Here is a 21,164-nt window from a genome sequence, read left to right on the forward strand (position 1 = left end):
ATGGCATTATACAGAAGTGAATTGACACCAGGGGTAGAGTTGGCTCCGTATCTTGTGATTCTGTATAATTAACAGTGTTCCTGCAGTGAAGACTGACATCCCACTTCATTTTTCACCTGATTTACATTCCTGGCTGCTCAGTCCCACTGGATCCTCGATGACATATCAGATAATATCTATCTTTAGAATCAGAAGAACAGCAGTAAAACAGCACAAGGGTTACAGGGAAAACACCACCCAGGCAAGACTTACTGCTTACAAAGTAAGCCAGAGACAGAGATCCTGAGGTTCACATATTCCTGTTTATTCCTCTGGGCCTGGATTTCTACTCTGCCACTTCCACTTTCTCTTGCATATTAGAAATGCTTTGGGTTTATTCTCTTGTAGAGAAAACACAGGAAAACCAGTATGGCTAAAAGCCTTAATTGCTTTGAAAGAAATACTCAGCTTATCAAGGGAACAACACCCACTGAGTGTATGAACCAAAAACCCTGTTTCTCAAATTCTTTCCATACTCTGAAGAGTACTTTTATTAGTAAATAAAATTAAAATATGCATAATTTTAAAAAGAAGATTCAGATACTGACTGTTGAGGGTTCCACTACACCAGCTCCCTCTTCTCAGCCATGCTACAGTGGTAACTGTATTTCAACACATAATTATCTAGCTGTACTAATTGAGTAAAATTTAAAGACACTGTAATGCCCAAAGTCTTTTTCACTTCTATTTGTTTGTACATGTCAAAGTTCAGATAGTCTTCCAGTTTGCTTTTCTTCACTTCTCTCTGTTCATATTTGCCAAAGATCAGTTGTATTTGCCAGTTGGGTGTTAAGCAATACTTTCTCCCAGCATATTCCTGCAACAAATCAATACTTTTCAATGTGCACACTTTACCATATTTCAGTTTCTTTAAACTCTGCCCAAGCAAGTGCTTTTAAGCTATTAGCAACACATAGTATACATCTTGCAATCAGCTGCAAATTCATTAAGTTCATTAAAAAAAAAGTTCATTAAGGAGGACAGTATATATTGATGCTGTGAATGTCCCCCACAAAGCAGGACTCTGAGCCACATTGGTATAGGATAAGATAAAAAGTCCTTTAATAACAGGAATACACGATGACATGCACGTGCTCCCTGAACACTGGTTTCTATGGTCTTTTATAATATGATCCCTCCAATTATTACTTTACACATTTCTCAGTCCAGACCCAGTTCCACCCCTGTTCCAACCCCCCTGGAACTGAGGCTGGGGTCGGCAAGACCTCCTCTTCATCAGCTCTTCTTCCTCAGGCACACAAAGGGCTTTTGGAGTTCTTCCAGTTCTGACTTCTGGGTCACTCTGACCTGTGTTTATTCTGTGGGTCTTCTGGTATCCTCCAATCTTGTACCTTGAAAAAGAGACTAAACAGCTAGAGAATCTTGCTGCCTGTTCTGGAGCAGGGGTAGAGATAGAAAGACATTAAACTTAAGCCAGAAATAATTAACCTACTAAAAATCTACAGCTACTGTGTTGCTAAAAATCTACAAAATGTGAAAATCAAAAAATCAAAAACCACTTTGGCAACAGTATAAAACAGTCCTGTCATTACACTGCCCCTTATAGCAGAAACTATGGTTACAGGGTCACTGTTCATCTGCTCTGAGAGTTAACTCAGAGAGCAGCAAACATGCCATTAAGCACGTGCAGCACATGTAGTATTTTACAGCACATGTAATATTTTACAGCACATGTAATATTTTATAGCACATGTAATGTTTTACAGCACATGTAGTATTTTACAGCCCATGTAATATTTTACAGCACATGTAATGTTTTACAGCACATGTAATGTTTTACAGCACATGCAGTATTTTACAGCACATGTAATGTTTTACAGCACATGTAATATTTTACAGCACATGTAATGTTTTACAGCACATGTAGTATTTTATAGCACATGTAGTATTTTATAGCACATGTAATGTTTTACAGCCCACGTATTATTTTACAGCCAGGCATCCCCCAAGGTGCCCTCTGACCACAGCCACAGGGCCTTGTTTGACCAGCCACAGTTCAGGAGGGGGGCACAGCAGGCTGGCACTCCTGGGAGCCTCCAGGGCATGTTTTCCTGCTCTGAACTGCTGCCAGCCACAGCTGCTACACAAGGTGACTGCTCTGCTTTGCTACTAGAGATGGAAGTTTAATGAACTCCAGCAGACAGGCCATGCTACCCTGAACTGCCTCTGTAAATGATGCAGAGAGAACGTGGCTGTGGTTTCAGTATCAAAGCTCTTCTTCCTCACCAAAGGAAGATCAGACCGAGCTGTTACGACCAGAGATCACTTTGCCTGTTCAGGAGAGGATCCACAGATTTTTAACAACCAAGTGACATCTACTGCCTTCACGTGCTGGTTTGCTACAACTTTTAACTGGGGAGAAATTCATGCCCCTTACACCAAATATTCCAACAAATTCCCTCCAACACAGGTGCTTCCTTGCAGATTAACTCTTCATAAAGAGTTAGCAAAAAGACCAGTTTGGATGCAGAGGGGTGCCTGTACATTTATTCTGCTGTTCCCTCCTATGGGTTGTTAGGACCCCCTTCTGCAGGTGTAACAGTGGTAACTATTGCAAGGCTTACAAGGGGGAACTTCTCTCCTCCACTGATGTTGTTGGGTCTTTGAGGCTTGTTTTATTTACTGGAAAGCTATTCATGATGCTGTTTGCTTACAAATAAATGAGGAATAATAATATTCACCTACTGCAGGTGCTGTGGAGCCAAAAAATGCTGTGAGTTCCTGAAATAAAGATGCAGAGCTACAAAACATTACCTTTGTAATACACTGCACCAACCATTACAATGTGCCTCTTATTTAATAGTTATGCAAGCTGCAAAAAAAATTAACTGCAAACACACAGTTAGGGAATCCTAAAATAAGTGAAAAATGACAGTTCAATGCTACTGCAGTGGATAAAAACATTGCTTTTCCAGCACATGCTGAATGGGAGGATGCTCAGACCACACTAAATCTGTCTGGCAGTGTCCCTTCATGTGCCTGAGCCCTGTCTGAGGAGTGAATAAACAGCCTGAGAGAGATGCAAAACTCATGGCCCTCAAACTGGTTAAAGTGCCAACTGTCTGACTAAACTGCTTTTGTTCTGAGCAGCAGGAACTTTCTAGCAAGAGTTTTTAATGCCGAAGAAAACAAACAGAAAGGAAAAACTTTGGTGAAAATTTGTTGGTTTTAGGATCCTATCTATCTCACTTTAAAAAGTACACCGGGTTAGAAGATGGAGGTTTCTGACTGCAATTCATTAAGCCTAATTTATCCATAATATCTAGAAATAACCCTTTTTGTAAGATGCTTTACACAAGTCAGTGTCTTGCCTCAGGGACAAAATAACATAAATAAATATTTCCTAAGCAGACTAAATTTAATATAATGAGTTTCCTCATGGGGAGTCTCAGTTTAGTGCTCACTAGGGGGAAGACAGGACTGCTCTCTCTACACAGGCATCATTTTTCTAGGCAAAATATCTATTGGTGGGTTAATTTCTGTGTTTTGTAGCCTTTTTCAGGACAGATCCAAAACAGACACTGTCAATGGCTTATTCCTGTAGCACTACAATGGTAACACCTGTAAGACACACATTGACAGGAGTTGAAAATGTATGTCAACAATTTCTCTCCTCCATTTACACAGTGCAACCCCAGAATGCAGATGTAGATACAGTGAGAAAGACAAGAAAACAACAGAAATATACTGATCAGCATTGCTATGCAAAGTAAAGGTGGCACAACAGAAGAACGAACCAGTATGTGCAAAGTAGAGTCAAGCTTTGAACCAAGAAATAGAATTCAAAGAAACATTTTGAACAGGTAACTGCAGGGCCAATTTGGATTTTAGACACTAAAATTGAAACCCAGCAGTAGTTGCCAGAAGAAAATCAGTATCAAGACAACTCTGCACACTTCAAATTGCAGACACCAGGGTGACAATTCTCAGTTCAAAGCACTATCAAAACCCCGATAAAACAACAACAGAGGGAAAGGTGTAAGTACCTCTGGTGTCCTGTCATGAAAGACATTAAAAAAGAGCAAGTGACTCCAGAAAATGGAGGCTACAAATGCTGTGTATTGTCAAGTATTAATTCATTAATTGATCAAGACAAGAGGAGACCCCAGAAATGAAGGCACATACCAACCTTACAGTGCCCCATTTCGGCAGCTTCGGGTTCTTAGCACGGTGAAATGTGTTTTTAGGGGGGGTTATCTGACATTTTCTTAATAACTCTTTTTACTTTCCGTAAACGACCCAATTCTGGAAGCTGCGATTTTATAAAATCTTCAGAATTGTGGGGCTGCGCGGGGAAGCGATTCGGTTTGTGGCCGCAGAGGAGCCACAGCGGCGGCTCCGCACCCGCCCCGAGCGCTCCCTGCGGGCGGCCCCTCTGCGGAGCGGGGCAGGGACCGGGGGTCGGAGCGGGGGGATCGGAGCGGGGCAGGGACCGGGGGTCGGAGCGGGGGGATCGGAGCGGGACAGGGACCGGGGGTCGGAGCGGGGCAGGGAGCAGGGGTCGGAGCGGAGGGATCGGAGCGGGGCAGGGACCGGGGGTCGGAGCGGGGGGATCGGAGCGGGGCAGGGACCAGGGGTCGGAGCGGGGGGATCGGAGCGGGGCAGGGAGCAGGGGTCGGAGCGGGGGGATCGGACCGAGGGCGGCGGAGGGGCCGCGGGCAGGGCCGGGCACCGGCGCAGGGCCGGGCACGGCGGGCAGGAGCTGAAGGAAGGGCCGCGGTCAGTGCCCATCACCGCGGGCAGGGTCTGAGGGGCCGCGGGCAGGAGCCCATCAGCCGCAGTCGAGACCGATCATCCGCGATCAGGAGCTCCTCGGCCGCGGGCAGGGCCGGTCACCGCGCTCGGGAACTGCAGCGGCCGCAGGGCCGCGCTCAGGCCCGCCCGGCCACGCTCCCCGCAGGCGCTGCCGCAGCCGCATCGCGGCCCCGAGGGCGGAGCGGGCCGGGCCGGGGGCGGGCCGGGCCGTGCCGGGGGCGGGCGGTCCCCGCGCGCCGGTTCCGGTGTGCGGCGGTCGCGGAGCGGAGGCCCCAGAGCGGCGGAGCTGGAGCCGGGCGCGCCATGGCCGCGGCCGCGTGGATGCCCACGGTAGGCGGGGGCGGGCCGGGCGCCGCCTGACCTGCCCTTGGTGGGGCCCGGGGCACGGCCCAAGGTCGTGGGGCCGCCGGGCCCGGCAGCGCGCACGGGGTGCGGGGCCAGGGGGCCGGGCCGGGCTGGGCTGGGCCGGGCCGCGGGTGCCCCTGCCCGGGGCCGCGGGAAGGGCCGGCACCGAGCGGGCACCGAGCGGGCCGGGGCCGCCGCTCCGCCCCGGGGCGGCCTGCGGGGAGGTCGCGCCGTAGAGGTCACGGCGGCGGCGAGCGGGGCGGGAGCCGAGCGGGGATACCGGGCACGGGAGCGGCACTGCCTGTGGAGCACCGGGCACGGCATTGCCCATGGAGCACCGGCACAACCTCGTGGGGCACCGGGAGCGGCACTGCCCATGGAGCACCGGCAGGGCCTGTATCGGTTTCCCTATGGAGCACCGGCCCGGGCCGCGATCCCGCCCGGAGGTGCCCCCGTCCGGAGCCGCTGCTGTTTGCTCGGAGCAAATGCCACTTGTTTGTGCCCTCCGGTGAAGCAGCAGCCCCGTGGGTGAAGCGAGGCGGCCCCAGTGCCTTTGCCTCTGCTAAAATAAGGAGGAGCTGCCCCGAGCCGGGCGCCACACGTGCCGTTAAGGTCGGGCTGGGTCAGGTTCCTCAGCCCCGCTCTGTGTTATCAGTGGTAACTCGGTGTAAGGCACCAGGCCCGTGATCCCTGACAGGACAGACTGTGCGCTTTGCAGGGCTGTTGTGCCACGGAAATCCCGGCTCTAGATGCGGGAACTGTACCAGGACAACACTCCACTGTGTGGTCACCTTCTGGTTTTCCTTTCGTTGCTCCTGCTGCTTCCCCAGCCCCCAGGCTGCTGTAGCAAGCATAGCAATGACCTTGGACATCTCATGTGGGGCTGCAAGTAAAAATAGATCTAGCTTAAATTACTTGTCCCACAGCATTCACTACAATTTACATGAAAACTGTGTTGTTTGTAGTTGTTTCTGTTGGTGCCAACACAGTTTGTCCTTTTGGCCATACCCTGTCCGTGTCAGTGAAGGCGAGAAATACCAAGTGCAAAGGAGAGGAGAGGAATTCCCACTGCCAGGTTGCTCTCCAGTTGCTGCCGGCACATGTGAGCAGGCAGAGCTGAAGGAGGGTCTGCTGCAGCCAGAGCCTTGTGGCCCTTCAGTCACAGAGGCATCAATAGGCCCAGAAGAAGGGTAGGATTGGGAGGCTGAGATTTCTCGGCAGATTGGGAATTTTGGCCACGATGCTCAAGAGCTCGAGCTTAGAGACCATCCCAGTTTTGAAGCTTAATGCCAGCTCAGAACATCCAGGTGTGAGAAAGTGTAGTTTGGCTATGCTGTGGGGGCTCGTTGCTATGGTGAGTTTTGTCTTTAATGTGCATTTCAGTTGTGCTTTTAAACCCATCAGGCCTGCAGAAGGCAGCAGTACAAAACGTACAGCTGCAAAAGGCAGAAGAACAAAATTCCCCACAGTTTGAATGGAAGAAGTGACACAGATGCAAAGTCGTTTTGGAAATAGCACCTCAAATGTGTGAAGATATTCCCACTCAACTGAAGTGTTTCATTTTTCACTTTGCTTTCCACCCCAGTCGTTGGCATATCATCTGTGTAGTTACATCTGCTGCAATTTTGCCTCCAGCGTGTTGTGTGTGAGCCCTCCAGGCGTGGTGTTCCCCTTCCAGGGCACCACGGTCTGTCCTGGGCTCACCCCGTGCTAAGAATACTCTGTGCCCAGAGTGCTGGGCAGCAACTTGGCAAAGGGGGGGGTGCTCCTGTTTCACTTAGATTTTTATACTCCTTTGAGATAGGAGATTTAAAGCAATATATGATTTTACAAATGCAGATTCACTGCAGTAGTGGTAGCTTCTTACAGTCCCATTTGAGCAGTAAAATAGCGTGGGTTTGGTTTGTATTTTTGCAGGTTTCTCGGTTGCTGGGTGCATTCAAAAACCAAAAAAAGGTGACCAGAAGTTTTGGTAATGCTGTGAGTATTAATAGTCCCATTTTTTTCTTTCATGAAGTTTCTCAATAAAGGGGGTTGACAATTTTGTTGTAATTTTTATATTCCCAAAAAATAAGGGTTAAACAAGTGAACATTCATGCTCTTTGTGCCATCCTGTGTTTATGTTGGTGAATCACTGGCAATACGGATTGCCATGTAAGTGATAACACAAGAGGCTCCAGCAAAAGATACAAGTGGCATGAAGAATTTTCACAAAATACAGACATAAGTCTGTATAAGACATAAGTCATAAGTCTGATACAGACATAAAGTCTGTATTTCAGTCTTCTGAAATTCATCTGGAAATAGTCAAATATTGGGCAAAACAGATTGTTGAGAAGCTTCTCCTTTTCTTTCTTTTGCAGACTTCCCTCCAACCACTAGATTTACTTTACTGCTGCTTTTAGAATACCTTGCATCTACAGTTGTGCCTTTTCAAGGTCCTCTCTGAAGTATCTTAGGTGCTGATGGTGTATTTCCCTGTAGCTGTTTTACCCACTTTATGTGTCTGTGTCTGAAGGGCCCATGGGCCTCATTTTTCAGTGAAGGCAGGAGAAGGTCTCAGCACTGCTGCACATACTTTTAAGCAGGATTTAATTTTAAACAGGAACTGTGGCTTCTAGTTGGAAGTTTTGTGCAACAGCTAGAAAAGAAACTGAAGGGTCACTCATATCTCACAGAGTATAAAAAGAATCAGGTGAGGGACCTCTGACTCTGTTTATAACACACTTTAGCTCCGGTGAAGTCCTGCAGTGCTGTGACAAAGCTTTGCTTTTTGTTGTGCACAGTGAATTTCTTTGGCTCAAACAAGTTAAAAAAATCATTATCTGTTGAAATTCTGCGTATTTTTGGTGGAGAAGGATGGAAAAACACCTTGTGAGTTGATTCTATGTGGGGTTTTGCAACTAATGCTGTATCTGAGCTGCCTTTTTGTAGGTAATGAGCCCACACAAAACTGTTGGAACTCTAAAACAAAAAGAGCTGGGGCATGTCCTTAGAATAGTGATTATAACTTATTCTTTTTATCATCAAAGCAGAACACTCTTCCCCTGTTATTTGTTGAGCCTGTGCTATGCAATTTTTGTTACCTGTTTGATGATGGTGAAAGAAACAGGACTAAGAACATTATGATACTGTTAAAAATGGGTCTGAGATTTCTAGGAGGTCACTTGAGAAGTTTCCATTGGCATGGCCTTTTTTTAAGGTGGATGCAGCTTTTCCTACACCTTACTCTTTTGTAGCATGTGTCAGTGTTGCACAGCATGTTGATAATCCTGGAGGCATAACGAGGTATTGTCACCTCTCTGCATTTCCAGAGGAAAGCATGCTGAGAGCATTCATTGCAAGGAGTACTGGGCAGGAACCTGCCTCTCACATTCAACCTCTGTTTTGAAATAGGAATGGATAGTAGGCAAATTTTTAAACAGTTATCTCAAAACATTTTCACACTCCCTTGGAAAGCGAGCAAGCCCTTCTCACTTCAGTCCAGGACTGCTGTTCTCCATAATGAATAGTTGGTAACTGAGAATTTCTTCTGTTTTCTAATAGTTACTGGGTTCCTACAATACATCAAAATGTTTTCTATGTAGAAAACCAGCATTCATTTGTTGTCCTACTGATGTTTCTTTACTTAGGTACAAACAGTAACTTTAATCCCAGGAGATGGCATAGGACCTGAGATTTCTGCTGCTGTCATGAAGATCTTTGATGCTGCTAAAGTAAGTCATATTTGTCTTGCTATAGGCATTGTAAGTTTAACTACAACAACAAATACTAACTAGGCATGTTAAAGCTTTCCCTTTAGCTTCCAGAAGATGAAATCATATTTAAGCTATTAAAACTTCTCGACAACAGAGTTTGAAGCTTCAGTGAATAAAAGACAGGAATATGATACCAGGGCAGGGCTTGAAACTGTGAGATGGCTGAAGAGCAGAGAGTTGAGAGCAAATGCTGTGCTTAATTTTTTGAAATATGAACTCAGTGTATCATATGCAATATCTTGTTGGTGTAATCCTGAGCAACTGATAAGAGGATGTTCTTTCCCTGATTGTGACTTCCAGTGCAGGTGGAAATATGTGTGAAAGGACTGACAGCAGGGATGAGGAGTTCTCAGTGAACTCAGCTTTGCAATCCAAACCATGTCTCTGTATATGACACCTAGGGAGGTGGTGTGGAAATCAAGCTAGTGAGGTGCTGTTCATACTATTTCATTTACTTAATTACCTTTTTTAAAAATTGCTTTAGTTCAAACATCTCATGCTTACTTTCACTCACCAGAGAAAAATTGTTTATGAAGGCCTAGGCAAAATTCCTAATGCACCTTTTTGTGGAAGGAAAGTCAAAACTTGAAGCAAAAGTCATGACATTTAAGTTAACTTGGAGTTTATGTGTTTAGGCTCCTATTCAGTGGGAAGAGAGGAATGTTACAGCTATCCAAGGACCAGGAGGGAAGTGGATGATACCTCCAGAGGCCAAAGAATCCATGGATAAAAACAAAATGGGATTAAAAGGTATTTTAGGGGTTTATACAGAGATCCTAAATACTGTGGGTTTTATCATGAGTCTGATTTAAAGCCAAAGTTCTTCATCTGTAACACAATAAAATGGGTAGTTATTGGGGACAGCCTGTCTTGTTGTCTGTAATCTTGAAACAAGATTTCCCTTCCAAGCCATAATTTTGATAGTTCTCGTAGCTGAAGGTGGGTGTTGCTGCATTCCAACCTTTGGACTTTCTGCAGGAGGCATTTCTAAGATACACAATAGTATGCAATAACTATATTCATAGTGAGTGGTATCTTTACACATGTTTCCAATGAAAACCTTTTGTATAATCTCCTATTCCATGTCAGGATTGTAACTTGGCCTTCAAACAGCTGATCCGTGTCCATGTGCAGCACTTGATAGCACAGAGAGTTCCCGTGGCATTTCAGCTCACGGGTTAAACAGGAACTTTGAGATCCTCTGTCAGAGGACACTTGACCAGGAGCTTCGCCTCAAATCCGGGGACAGGTTTATTCTCTCCTTCATTCTCGTGTGTATTTTTTGTTTCCTTCAGGGCCTTTGAAGACCCCAATTGCTGCGGGGCACCCGTCCATGAACCTGCTGCTGCGGCGCACCTTCGACCTGTACGCCAACGTGCGGCCCTGCGTGTCCATCGAGGGCTACAAGACACCCTACACCGACGTGAACATCGTCACCATCCGCGAGAACACCGAGGGCGAGTACAGCGGCATCGAGCACGTGGTATGGGGCTGGGGGGGCTGTGCTGGGGGGGCTGTGCTGGGGGGGCTGTGCTGGGGGGGCTGTGGGGAGTTGTGCTGGGGGAGCTGTGGGGAGCTGTGCTGGAGGGAGCTGTGCTGGGGGGAGCTGTGCTGGGGGGGCTGGGGGGGCTGTGCTGGGGGGGCTGTGCTGGGGGGAGCTGTGCTGGGGGGAGCTGTGCTGGGGGGAGCTGTGGGGAGCTGTGCTGGGGGGGCTGTGGGGAGCTGTGCTGGGGGGAGCTGTGGGGAGCTGTGGGGAGCTGTGCTGGGGGGGCTGTGGGGAGCTGTGGGGAGCTGTGCTGGGGGGGCTGTGCTGGGGGAGCTGTGCTGGGGGGGCTGTGCTGGGGGAGCTGTGCTGGGGGGAGCTGTGCTGGGGGGAGCTGTGCTGTGGGGGGAGCTGTGCTGGGGGAGCTGTGCTGTGGGGAGCTGTGCTGGGGGGGCTGTGCTGTGGGGAGCTGTGCTGTGGGGAGCTGTGCTGGGGGGAGCTGTGCTGGGGGGAGCTGTGCTGGGGGGGGCTGTGCTGGGGGGAGCTGTGCTGGGGGGGAGCTGTGCTGGGGGGGAGCTGTGCTGGGGGGGCTGTGGGGAGCTGTGCTGGGGGGAGCTGTGCTGGGGGGTCTGTGCTGGGGGGAGCTGTGCTGTGGGGAGCTGTGCTGGGGGGTCTGTGCTGGGGGGAGCTGTGCTGTGGGGAGCTGTGCTGGGGGGGAGCTGTGCTGGGGGGAGCTGTGCTGTGGGGAGCTGTGCTGGGGGGGCTGTGCTGGGGGGGCTGGGGAGCTGTGCTGGGGGGAGCTGTGCTGGGGGGTCTGTGCTGGGGGGAGCTGTGCTGTGGGGAGCTGTGCTGGGGGGAGCTGTGCTGGGGGGAGCTGTGCTGGGGGGTCTGTGCTGGGGGGAGCTGTGCTGTGGGGAGCTGTGCTGTGGGGAGCTGTGCTGGGGGGAGCTGTGCTGGGGGGGCTGTGCTGGGGGGGAGCTGTGCTGGGGGGGAGCTGTGCTGGGGGGAGCTGTGCTGGGGGGTCTGTGCTGGGGGGAGCTGTGCTGGGGGAGCTGTGCTGGGGGGAGCTGTGCTGGGGGAGCTGTGCTGGGGGAGCTGTGCTGGGGGGGAGCTGTGCTGGGGGGAGCTGTGCTGGGGGGTCTGTGCTGGGGGGAGCTGTGCTGGGGGAGCTGTGCTGGGGGGAGCTGTGCTGGGGGAGCTGTGCTGGGGGGTCTGTGCTGGGGGGAGCTGTGCTGGGGGAGCTGTGCTGGGGGAGCTGTGCTGGGGGGAGCTGTGCTGGGGTGGCTGTGCTGGGGGAGCTGTGCTGGGGGGGGGGCTGTGCTGGGGGGGGGGCTGTGCTGGGGGGGGCTGTGCTGGGGGGGGGGCTGTGCTGGGGGGGGACCTGTGCTGGGGGGGGGGCTGTGCTTGGGGGGGAGCTGTGCTGGGGGGGGGCTGTGCTGGGGGGGGGCTGTGCTGGGGGGGGAGCTGTGCTGGGGGGGGAGCTGTGCTGGGGGGGGAGCTGTGCTGGGGGGGCTGTGCTGGGGGGGGACCTGTGCTGGGGCGGGGGGCTGTGCTTGGGGGGGAGCTGTGCTGGGGGGGGGCTGTGCTGGGGGGGGCCTGTGCTGGGGGGGGCCTGTGCTGGGGGGGGAGCTGTGCTGGGGGGAGCTGTACTGGGGGGAGCTGTGCTGTGGGGAGCTGTGCTGGGGGGGGAGCTGTGCTGGGGGGAGCTGTACTGGGGGGGCTGTGGTGTGGGGAGCTGTGCTGGGGGGAGCTGTGCTGGGGGGAGCTGTACTGGGGGGGCTGTGCTGGGGGGGGACCTGTGCTGGGGGGGGACCTGTGCTGGGGGGGGGGCTGTGCTGGGGGGGGGGCTGTGCTGGGGGGGGCCTGTGCTGGGGGGGGAGCTGTGCTGGGGGGGGAGCTGTGCTGGGGGGGGCTGTGCTGGGGGGGGCTGTGCTGGGGGGGGCTGTGCTGGGGGGGCTGTGCCAGGGAGGCCCAGCCCAGGGGGGTCAGTCAAGCACGTGATACGTGCTGCTTAGGGCTCTGGGGCGCTGTGCCGGGATGGGGGCCGGCCCAGGGGTGTCAGCGGGGCCTCTGCTTTGGGAATGCACCGTGGGGTCTGCCTCCCTCAGAGTGCCACTGCTACTCACACCAGGTACATGAGGAGTGAGCTGACACTTTTACTGAGGGTGTGATCTGTCCCCTCCCATGGTTGATACACCATTGACTTGAATAAGCTGACACTTGCACTGAGGGTGTGCTCTGTCCCCCAGATCGTGGATGGGGTTGTGCAGAGCATCAAGCTGATCACAGAGGAGGCCAGCAAGAGGATTGCAGAGTTTGCCTTCGAGTACGCCCGGAACAACCAGAGGAGCCACGTTACTGCTGTGCACAAGGCAAATATTATGTATGTCCACACTTCTCTTTGAGGAGGACAAAAGAACAGTATGCATTTAATTATGAACAACTTCTTAAGTCTTACTCAAATGTATAACTTTTGTTGATCCAACTGGGAGTAAGTAAAATGGGAAAAAATTCAAGCGTCTCCTAAGGAAAATGGGCAATGCTGACCCACTGTTGATAGGGCTGCAGTAATGATGTACTGATGCTCTTAGTAGGAAGTTTGTAGGAATCCTTCCTTGCAAAGCTCTTATTTTAAAAACTTCTAAACAAGGAAAATTAATTTAAAAACTGAGGGTGAAAGTGGCTATTGGCTTTCATGGTTTCCAAGCTGCTTTGTACTGAACTGGGTCATACAATGTGTGATATGACATGACACCACCATCACAAGTTCCCTAAGCCTTTGGTAAAGGAATAGAAATCATTCTGAGAATGAATGTGTCCCTGTTAAACTACTGACACAAAAATGTTTTAGGAGGAAATTTAGAAAGCACAACTTCACTGTAATATGTTTAAAATGTTATTTTTATTTAAGGGATATTTAGTAATTCTAGTATTTTTATAAATCTCTGTTACATGCAGTTTTCTTTAGCTTGAGTACTGCTTCCTTACAATAACTGCAATATTCTCTTGCTTACCTAATTGCAGGAGAATGTCTGATGGGCTTTTCTTGAGAAAATGCAGGGAGGCAGCAGAAAACTGTAAAGACATTAAATTTAATGAAATGTATCTGGATACTGTGTGTCTGAATGTGAGTATTTATATATTTTAATGTTGGTTTTGTTTTTTTTAATTTAAATTCTTAACCCTAATGAAAATATACTTCCTTCTAGATGGTTCAAGATCCATCACAATTTGATGTGCTTGTTATGCCCAACTTGTATGGTGACATCCTCAGGTATGGAGATTCCAAATTAAAGGAACCCAACATGTAAAAAGCTGGTACTTTCCCAACAGTTATGTGCTGGTCACATGGGTCATCTGAGCTGAAAACCTCATAAACCAGACTTCAGGTGGGAGGAAAGGATGGTATTATTACACTTCAGTTATTAATATATTGTTGTGAGGGGCCACGTGTGAGGAATGGGCTTCTTAGTTAAAAGAAAGTTTCTGCTTGTGGAGTCTATGAATATTGTTCAGATGGAGCAGAAGAGGAAATTTCTCCAACTGTCTGGAGAATTTAATGGCTTACTTTGTAGTAAAGAATGCTTGGTTAGAGATGAGAGAAAAACTCTCATCTTAAGCACTAAAATAGATTTTGTAAGGTGACTGGGACCATGATGTGTACGGAGAGCTGGTCACACAGTTCAGTGATTCTGCAGTGTCACTGAGGAACGAAATGTGTGGCCTCTTAATATCCTGCCAGCTCTTGTTTTATGTATTACGTTTGTTACTGACCTTCAAAGTAAATTTCTTGTTTGAGTGACCTCAGTGCTGGAGGCACTTGGTGTCTTGAGGGCAAAACCCACCAGCACATGTTTTCCATTCTGTAAAATGTTTGGGTAGAGTGTAAGTTCCATCAAATACTGTGTGCAAAATGCAGTGTCTTGATCTGACCTTGCAAGTGTATAACATAACATGGCTTCTCCTTCACCTCTAAGGAGGGATTGAGAAAACAGCTTGATTCAGAATTTGTTTACAATTAAGTTCAACAACTATTTACATCTTAGAATCCATCTCCTGGGTTTGTACAGATAATAAATGTAGAGGTAACTTATATATAAGAAGGAATGCTGCTTAAGCTCTTTTAAAATTGGCCTCTCTCTCTGATAAGGCTGTCTGCCCACTCTAAAAAAACCAGATTCCCACTAATGCTTCTTGCTTTAAGAACTGGTAGGGGAGTGCAGAGAGCCCTCCCAGCTGCTCTTGGCTCTTGGTCAAAGAGATCAAATCACAACAGTCCCATCAGCAGTACTATTGCAACTCACTGCACGTGGTTCAGTAGCACCCATTTTAGAGTTCTCATAAAAACTTCAGAAACTCCATAAAAAATTCAGTTCTAAAAAGTTGCAGTAAATCTGAGGCTGTTCTTGAAGAGGGCACTGTCATCACTGGGTCAGGTCTCACCTGCTGCTCTTTTAAAGTGTGGCCATACTGCCAGACAGGTTTCTTGGACTGAACAGCTACAGAAGGAAATCTCTTCTTGAAGCCTTAAATACAGTGAAAAATGCAGACTTTGTCCATGTTTTCCCCAGACTCTGTAGAGCAAAGTGGTTGGTTTTAGATTAAACAGTCTTTTCTTGTAAGGCCATACAGACTTTTCTGCTTGTTAGTCCCTGATGAGCTAATTGTGGAAATGGCAGTTTTAAGAGCCTTGTCCATCAGTGTGCCCAGCTCTGAGGGTGCAGCCTGATGGCTGTGGCACAGCTGGTTTGCCCCTCCCCTCGTTAATTGTGGAGGAACCAAATGCAGTGGCTGATGATCTGCTGCTGCCAGACTTGGGACTCACAGTGAGGAGAGGGGGCAAGTCTGGTGTCGCTTGGAAAATGTCCCTGGAGGTACACACAACACACTACAAAACTCCTGGTAATTCAGCTACCTGAGCAAAATTCTTCCATGTTTTTTAGAAGGACTTTCCATACGAAAAGTAGTTCTGTGGCCCCTTGAGGAAACAAAGGTTCTGCATAGTTACAGGGAACTCTGCATTACAATCTTTGCTAGTTTTGGAGACAACACATATCCTGTGCTTTTAGTACTTCTTGTGCCTGTGTCTTGATAGTTTTATCCTAGTATTTGGAATTTCCTTTTAATTTTCCTTTATTACATTGCCCTCTGCTAGTAGTCCTAAAAATTTCCCAATGTTGTAATGGAGCACAGGTGGCTCACAGCATCTGTCCTTTCTCAATACTATTCTCAGATTATGGAGATGTATAAAATAAGTTACAGCTGAAAAAAATACTGTAATACCTTGCAGAGAGGCAGCTGTCTCTGCAAGCTGAGGGTTTTTCCTCTGATGGTGGTTTGCTTTGCAGTGACCTGTGTGCTGGGCTCATTGGGGGCCTGGGGGTGACCCCGAGCGGCAACATCGGTGCCAACGGCGTGGCCATCTTCGAGTCGGTACGTGCTGGGGCACAGCTGGGGCAGCAGGGGCTGCTGGGGCTCCACCTGGCAAGCCAAATCTTTCCCATACCCTATAATACCATCTCGTTCTCCACATAACTCTTTTGTGCTGTGGAGATGGTGGAGCTTTACCCAGGGAGGCTGGTTAAAGTGTGTATCACATGTTTTGCATGTCCTTTTTTTGAGTGACACTTCATTTTCCCTCTTTTTCATGAGATAAATACTTCTGTGAAATAGAACCTGAGGGGCACAATTTAGAGGTGTTAAGTGACCTAGTTCTGCCTTTCTGATGCCTTTGAACTAAATTGTTTTGGTCTTTGGTATCTCCTTTCCACTGACTCTATCACAGTCCTTTTCTAACATGCATGAGGGTTCATGGTTCAGGTTCCTGCACACACTTGGGCTGCCCAAGACATTTTGGCATCATAACTGATAGGCATGTTGACACAACTGATGGCATACTGACATCATAACTGATAGGCTGATTTTTATTTCCAGGTCCATGGAACAGCACCAGACATTGCAGGAAAAGACATGGCGAATCCCACTGCCCTCCTGCTCAGTGCTGTGATGATGCTGCGTCACATGGGACTGCACAAACACGCCACAAAAATAGAGTCAGCTTGCTTTGACACCATTAAAGATGGAAAGGTAAGATGAGGGTGTGCAAAGAAATATATCACAGCAAAAATTGACTTGGAACATGAACACCAGAATGGTGGATGAGCTGCTGTGCTGGGCTGTTGCTGAGCAGGGCCACTGTCCTCCTCTGACAGCATTATCTCACCTTTGGTGGCATTGAGCCTGCCCAGCTCAGTAATGAGGGACAGGCTGTGGCATGGCTGGTGTCTCAGCAATGCTCATCTTGCATTTCTACAGCTTTGTGAACTCCAAAAGCTGGACCTGGATGTCTGTTTCTCAGGAAGGGCATTAGGGGTTTAAGTAATAAGTAGTATTTCACTTACAAAGTTTATAAAACATACGAAGCAAATACATTTAAATCTGGATCCTGAAGTGGACACTCATTTGCCTTTCACAGGCTTAATGATCCACCTCATTTATAGCATATCAGTCCTGACTGTAACACTTCTTTTCCTGTTTTTTCAGCTCAGTTGTTTTCTTTTTTTTATCCTTACTGCTTTCTCTTGTTTTTCAACTACAAAAGATCAGTTTTCATCCAGCATTAACTTTTCCCCTTAAGCTTATATATGATTTCCCTTTGGCAGTGAGTGTCTCCAGATTCAAGACTCAAATGGGATATTTGGAGGGGGAGAGGAGGGAGCTTATGCTCTGAAACTTGACGGAAGGTGTGCTCTTACCATTCTTGGTTTCCTCCTCCACTCTTATGTCCATCTTTTCTAAAGATGCTGAGGATGGCAGTTACACAGGATGGGCACTTGGCCCTGCTGGTTCACTTATCATAGCAGGAGCAGAAGAGGCTGCTTTGCAATTAAAAGTAACAAATATGCTGAACCCCAAAGTTGTCATCACTTTGTAAGTGGTCTGTTTGCAGCGACCTTACTGTGTGTAGGAGCCAGTTAAAAAAAACTTACAAGTAGATAAAGAGGTGCTCCTGTAAAGTTCCCATTCACTGCTCTGGAAATGGGATCCTCCAGCTGCAGGTCAGTAATTCTGTGGAAGATACCACAGTGCAAGTTTTGTGACATGGCTACTTGTCTGCTGCCTCCTTACATGATGATTCTGTGCTCACAGTGGAGAGAATCTTTTTGATTGAAAAACCCCATCATGCAGTTAAAATGACAAGATCCTAAAATTGTAACCTTGATGGCTTCTCACACTGCTATTTCTCCCTGTCCTCCCCTCCCCTCAATCATTTAATTAAGAGATGTGTGTGCCATGTAAGGGGGAACTAATGATTTTAAGTTATCTCCCAGCCTGCTTTGATCTAGCTGGGTTAGACCAGCAGTGCTGCTCACTTCTTGTTTTACTGCTACCAGGCAGGAGTTGTACTTAATGACAAAGATGTTTAACTCTACATTCTCCACCTCTTAACTGAACTAAGCAAACTTAAAGAATTGATAACATGTGGCATTAAGAGTTGTGTGCTTTTTCTGTGTGGATTTCCTTAAAAAAAACCTGAGCCTTCATATATGAATTTTACTTCCGAAGAACAAACTTCTTACCAAAAGCTTAATTACTTAACAATAAATTACACTATTAAGGAACCAAAGGAGTTCATAAAGCTGTGACCAAACACACTTTCTCCCTGTAGTTAAGGTAAAATCCTGTTTGAATCTGGCAGCACTTGCAGCACCTGCTGCTGCTGCTCCTCCCTGTGCCAGTCCTGGCTGACAAGCTCTGTGTGGGCTGCAGGACGTTGTGTGTTCCCCTCACCCCACACAGAGCACAGCAGAACATCCAGGACTGCTCAGAGGCAGGACCAGCCCCATGAAACATTCCAGTAATGCTGTTTTTTCCTGCTTTCAGATCCTGACAAAAGACCTGGGAGGCAATGCCAAGTGCTCGGAGTTCACAGACGAGATCTGCCGCCGAGTGCGGGACAAGGACTGAGCTCTCCCCACCCCGAGGTGGCCACAGGGGACATGGCACAGCCCCCCTGAGGTGGCCACAGAGGGACATGGCACACAGTATATTATGTGTAACCTGACACCCATATGCAGATAGTTTGCTTGTCTCTTGAGAGCAAACTTTTTAGTTAAGGCCTCTCCATTAATAAATTTAGTCCAAATGATGCTTGTGCCTGCTTTCAGTGGACTTTTCCAGGTGCTTTGTCTTATTTATTTTTTTCTATCTGGTGAACATTTTTATGTAAGTGAATTCTTTTATTGGCACTGTAACTGTCTACCATTTTTCATTTCAATTAGAGGGTTTTACTTTCCACAAAGAAAAATTATGCAAATAAATCAGTAACAGAATTAGTGAAATGTAAAAGCACCTTAATGGTTAAAACCTGCTTTATTGGTCTTGCTTACATTGGAAAGGTTTTCAGCCTAACAGTAGCACAAGATGACCTTCATAAACAGAAACGGGTATAAAATAACTTAAAATAGCAATTTCCTGGTAAAAGCAATGAGAAAACCCCATCAGATACTCTGGTGATTCAAGAAATACAGCCCTGCCCACCAAAGGCATGAATGAGGACGTACAAAATTCTGATTTAATCTGTGTATTTTAAAAAATCCCACAGCCATTAACAAGAATTAATGCTGAAGCCAAGTTATTTTTCAAATCTAGATACCAAAATAATCCTTACCAATTTTCCCTCTCTGAAACACCCTTTCCAACAGAGTTCTAGTGAGGTTAAATTGTACCAAATTACCTCTGCCAGATATTGTGAGGGGAAAGTACTGACTTCGCAAATTTATGCTATTTCATGATTTCATAATGCTCTTTGTGCTGTAACTTCCTGCATAGGCTGTTCAGTGTGTCTTGCTGTGCTGGCTGGTAATTGTACTCAACACCTTGAATGTAAGGGACTGGTCCTAAAGGGATTAACACACAGAGCAGTTTGGCTCTGGTGCCTGTGTTCCAGAAATACAATTTCATCCCCATCCAAGGGGACCCAAGACTTATTTTTCACTTGCTTGCTAAGCTTAGTGGATGCACAAGCAGCTCTTCTCCCTCCTGCCTCACATGCAGGTGCTCACAGGAGCCATTATGACCTGCATGTCCACAGGTGTGCAAGAAATGGGTGTTTAAAACTCCTTAGGATAGCACAGGATTATCCCTACTGCCAGAACCAGGCTCCTCAAGGCTTAATTCTATTAATAGAAAGTAACTAAGTTGAATAATATCTCTTAAGACTGTTTCAGGCTGGTTGTTTCAGAAGTAAAATGGTTTTTGTGTTACAACTCTTCATGTCACTATAAAATGAGCATCCCAGCTTTTTTATACAGTCTAACAACGTGTTGGAGGAGCTTTATTCCTCATGCACTCTGCTTTTGGTGAATAGGGCAATATTTCTTTCTGTGTTTTACAGCTGCTGCTTCCTTGTTTCCTTCAGACTAATATTGTTCAAGAACCTCTGAATTACCATTGCGCACAAAATGGGGAAGAATAAACTTTTCAAAGTCCTCTTGCTTGTTCTGGTTTTATAATCCTAGACTGTCTTATGTGTTGAGCTGATTATTGGTACTTGCTCCAAATCCTGAGGCTGTGGGATAGGCTGGGAATGGAACTCCCTGGAAGTAATACCCTGGTGTGCATCATGTGCTCCTCTCAAGCACAGGGGCCAGAGCTGCCCCTGAGCTCTGGCAGCCAAAGGGCACTCCCAGCACCCCCCTCAGGCAGCTGTGCCAGGCATGCCCCTCACAGGGACAGGAACAGGATTTATTCCTCATGGGTGAGAAGAAATGCAGCTCCATTTGTCAGGATTAGTACCATGGGAACATTGACCCATGCAGGGCCACACTGGCAAACTCTGCTTCAAGAAGAGCACAGTAAACAATTGAACAGAGGTTTCTGTTCTAAACAGCATGTCAGTGTGAGAGCTCCTCTATTACTGCTGTCTGTCTTTCAGTCTTAGGGAGCTATTCCCCCAACCTTTTTGATTATTTTGTGTTTAGGAGAAATAATAATGCTTATTCCAACATGGGCCTTTCACAGAAGTCAATTGTAGCCACTACAGAAATGGAAGAGGGAGGAGTGTCTTTGGGTTCTGGAATGTGTTACTGAACAAGAAAGTCTTCTGTAGAAGGGGAAAAGAATTCAGCTCTTTTTTTTTTCTTTTATAATTCTCACTGGAGTGGTCTGAGAGTTTCCCTAAGCAGTACTGCCAACTACCAAAATATATCCTGAGCTACAGGCAATGCCCTGTAGAACAACTGGAAAAAACAAAAAAACAAACAAAAAAACAAAAAAAAACCTCTTGTATTTTAATCTAAAGGGATATTAGTTATACCCACTTTATCCAACACAGAAGGATGTTTTAATCATTTAGGTCATAAAGTAAAAACTATTAGAAAATGAACACACTGTAGATGCTTCTGTAAAAAGAGGACAAATGATCAGGTGAGTATCAGGAACAACTAAAATGACACAGCAGCTTTCTAGTGGTTTGATTCAACAGACTACAAACCCAAACAAAGCACAGATCTTCATTAATGCTTTTGATTATAAAAGACTTTGTTTTGCTCACAGATTTTTCTTGGTGCTTGGCTGAGAGACTTCCTGCTCTTCATAGAAGGAGTCCACCTCCTCTCTGTACTTCTCAAGCACAGAGAGCCTCTTCAGCTTCATTGTGGGACCTGAAAGGAGGGCACAGTTACACCACCAGAGCTGGGGACAGAAACTCCTGCCCAGGCTGGCTTTGGGGCCTGAGGGGTATTTAAGAGCCTGTTGGGAAG

General features: G+C 47.5%; 2 protein-coding genes and 1 long non-coding RNA gene across 6 annotated transcripts in view; 1 reads left to right on the top strand and 2 right to left on the bottom strand.

The window, feature by feature from the left end:
* Window positions 1-1,079: 1,079 nt before the first annotated feature.
* LOC139678250 (uncharacterized) lies at window positions 1,080-5,225 on the bottom strand. Its single transcript, XR_011698994.1, has 2 exons — window positions 4,186-5,225; window positions 1,080-1,434 (listed from the first exon to the last, which is right to left on the bottom strand). It is a non-coding gene; the product is annotated as an uncharacterized lncRNA (long non-coding RNA).
* Window positions 4,999-19,892, top strand: IDH3A (isocitrate dehydrogenase (NAD(+)) 3 catalytic subunit alpha). Its single transcript, XM_071568951.1, has 11 exons — window positions 4,999-5,145; window positions 7,078-7,140; window positions 8,793-8,876; window positions 9,554-9,668; window positions 10,214-10,401; window positions 12,651-12,784; window positions 13,426-13,528; window positions 13,611-13,675; window positions 15,750-15,834; window positions 16,336-16,488; window positions 18,286-19,892. The coding sequence occupies exons 1-11, from the start codon at window positions 5,119-5,121 to the stop codon at window positions 18,367-18,369; spliced, it is 1,101 nt and encodes a 366-aa protein (XP_071425052.1). The 5' UTR covers window positions 4,999-5,118; the 3' UTR covers window positions 18,370-19,892.
* ACSBG1 (acyl-CoA synthetase bubblegum family member 1) overlaps window positions 18,527-21,164 on the bottom strand; it is a 38,464-nt gene continuing 35,826 nt past the window's right edge. For 2 of the 4 annotated variants that reach the window (XM_071568947.1, XM_071568946.1), the window contains exon 15: window positions 18,527-21,065. In XM_071568947.1, coding sequence (XP_071425048.1) covers window positions 20,953-21,065 — 113 coding nt within the window. In that variant the 3' untranslated portion in view covers window positions 18,527-20,952. The remainder of the gene's footprint in view (window positions 21,066-21,164) is intronic. The other 2 variants (XM_071568949.1, XM_071568950.1) reach the window with 1 other exon arrangement.

This window comes from Pithys albifrons, chromosome 13, assembly GCF_047495875.1.
Source record: "Pithys albifrons albifrons isolate INPA30051 chromosome 13, PitAlb_v1, whole genome shotgun sequence".
Classification (NCBI taxonomy): Eukaryota; Metazoa; Chordata; class Aves; order Passeriformes; family Thamnophilidae; genus Pithys; species Pithys albifrons.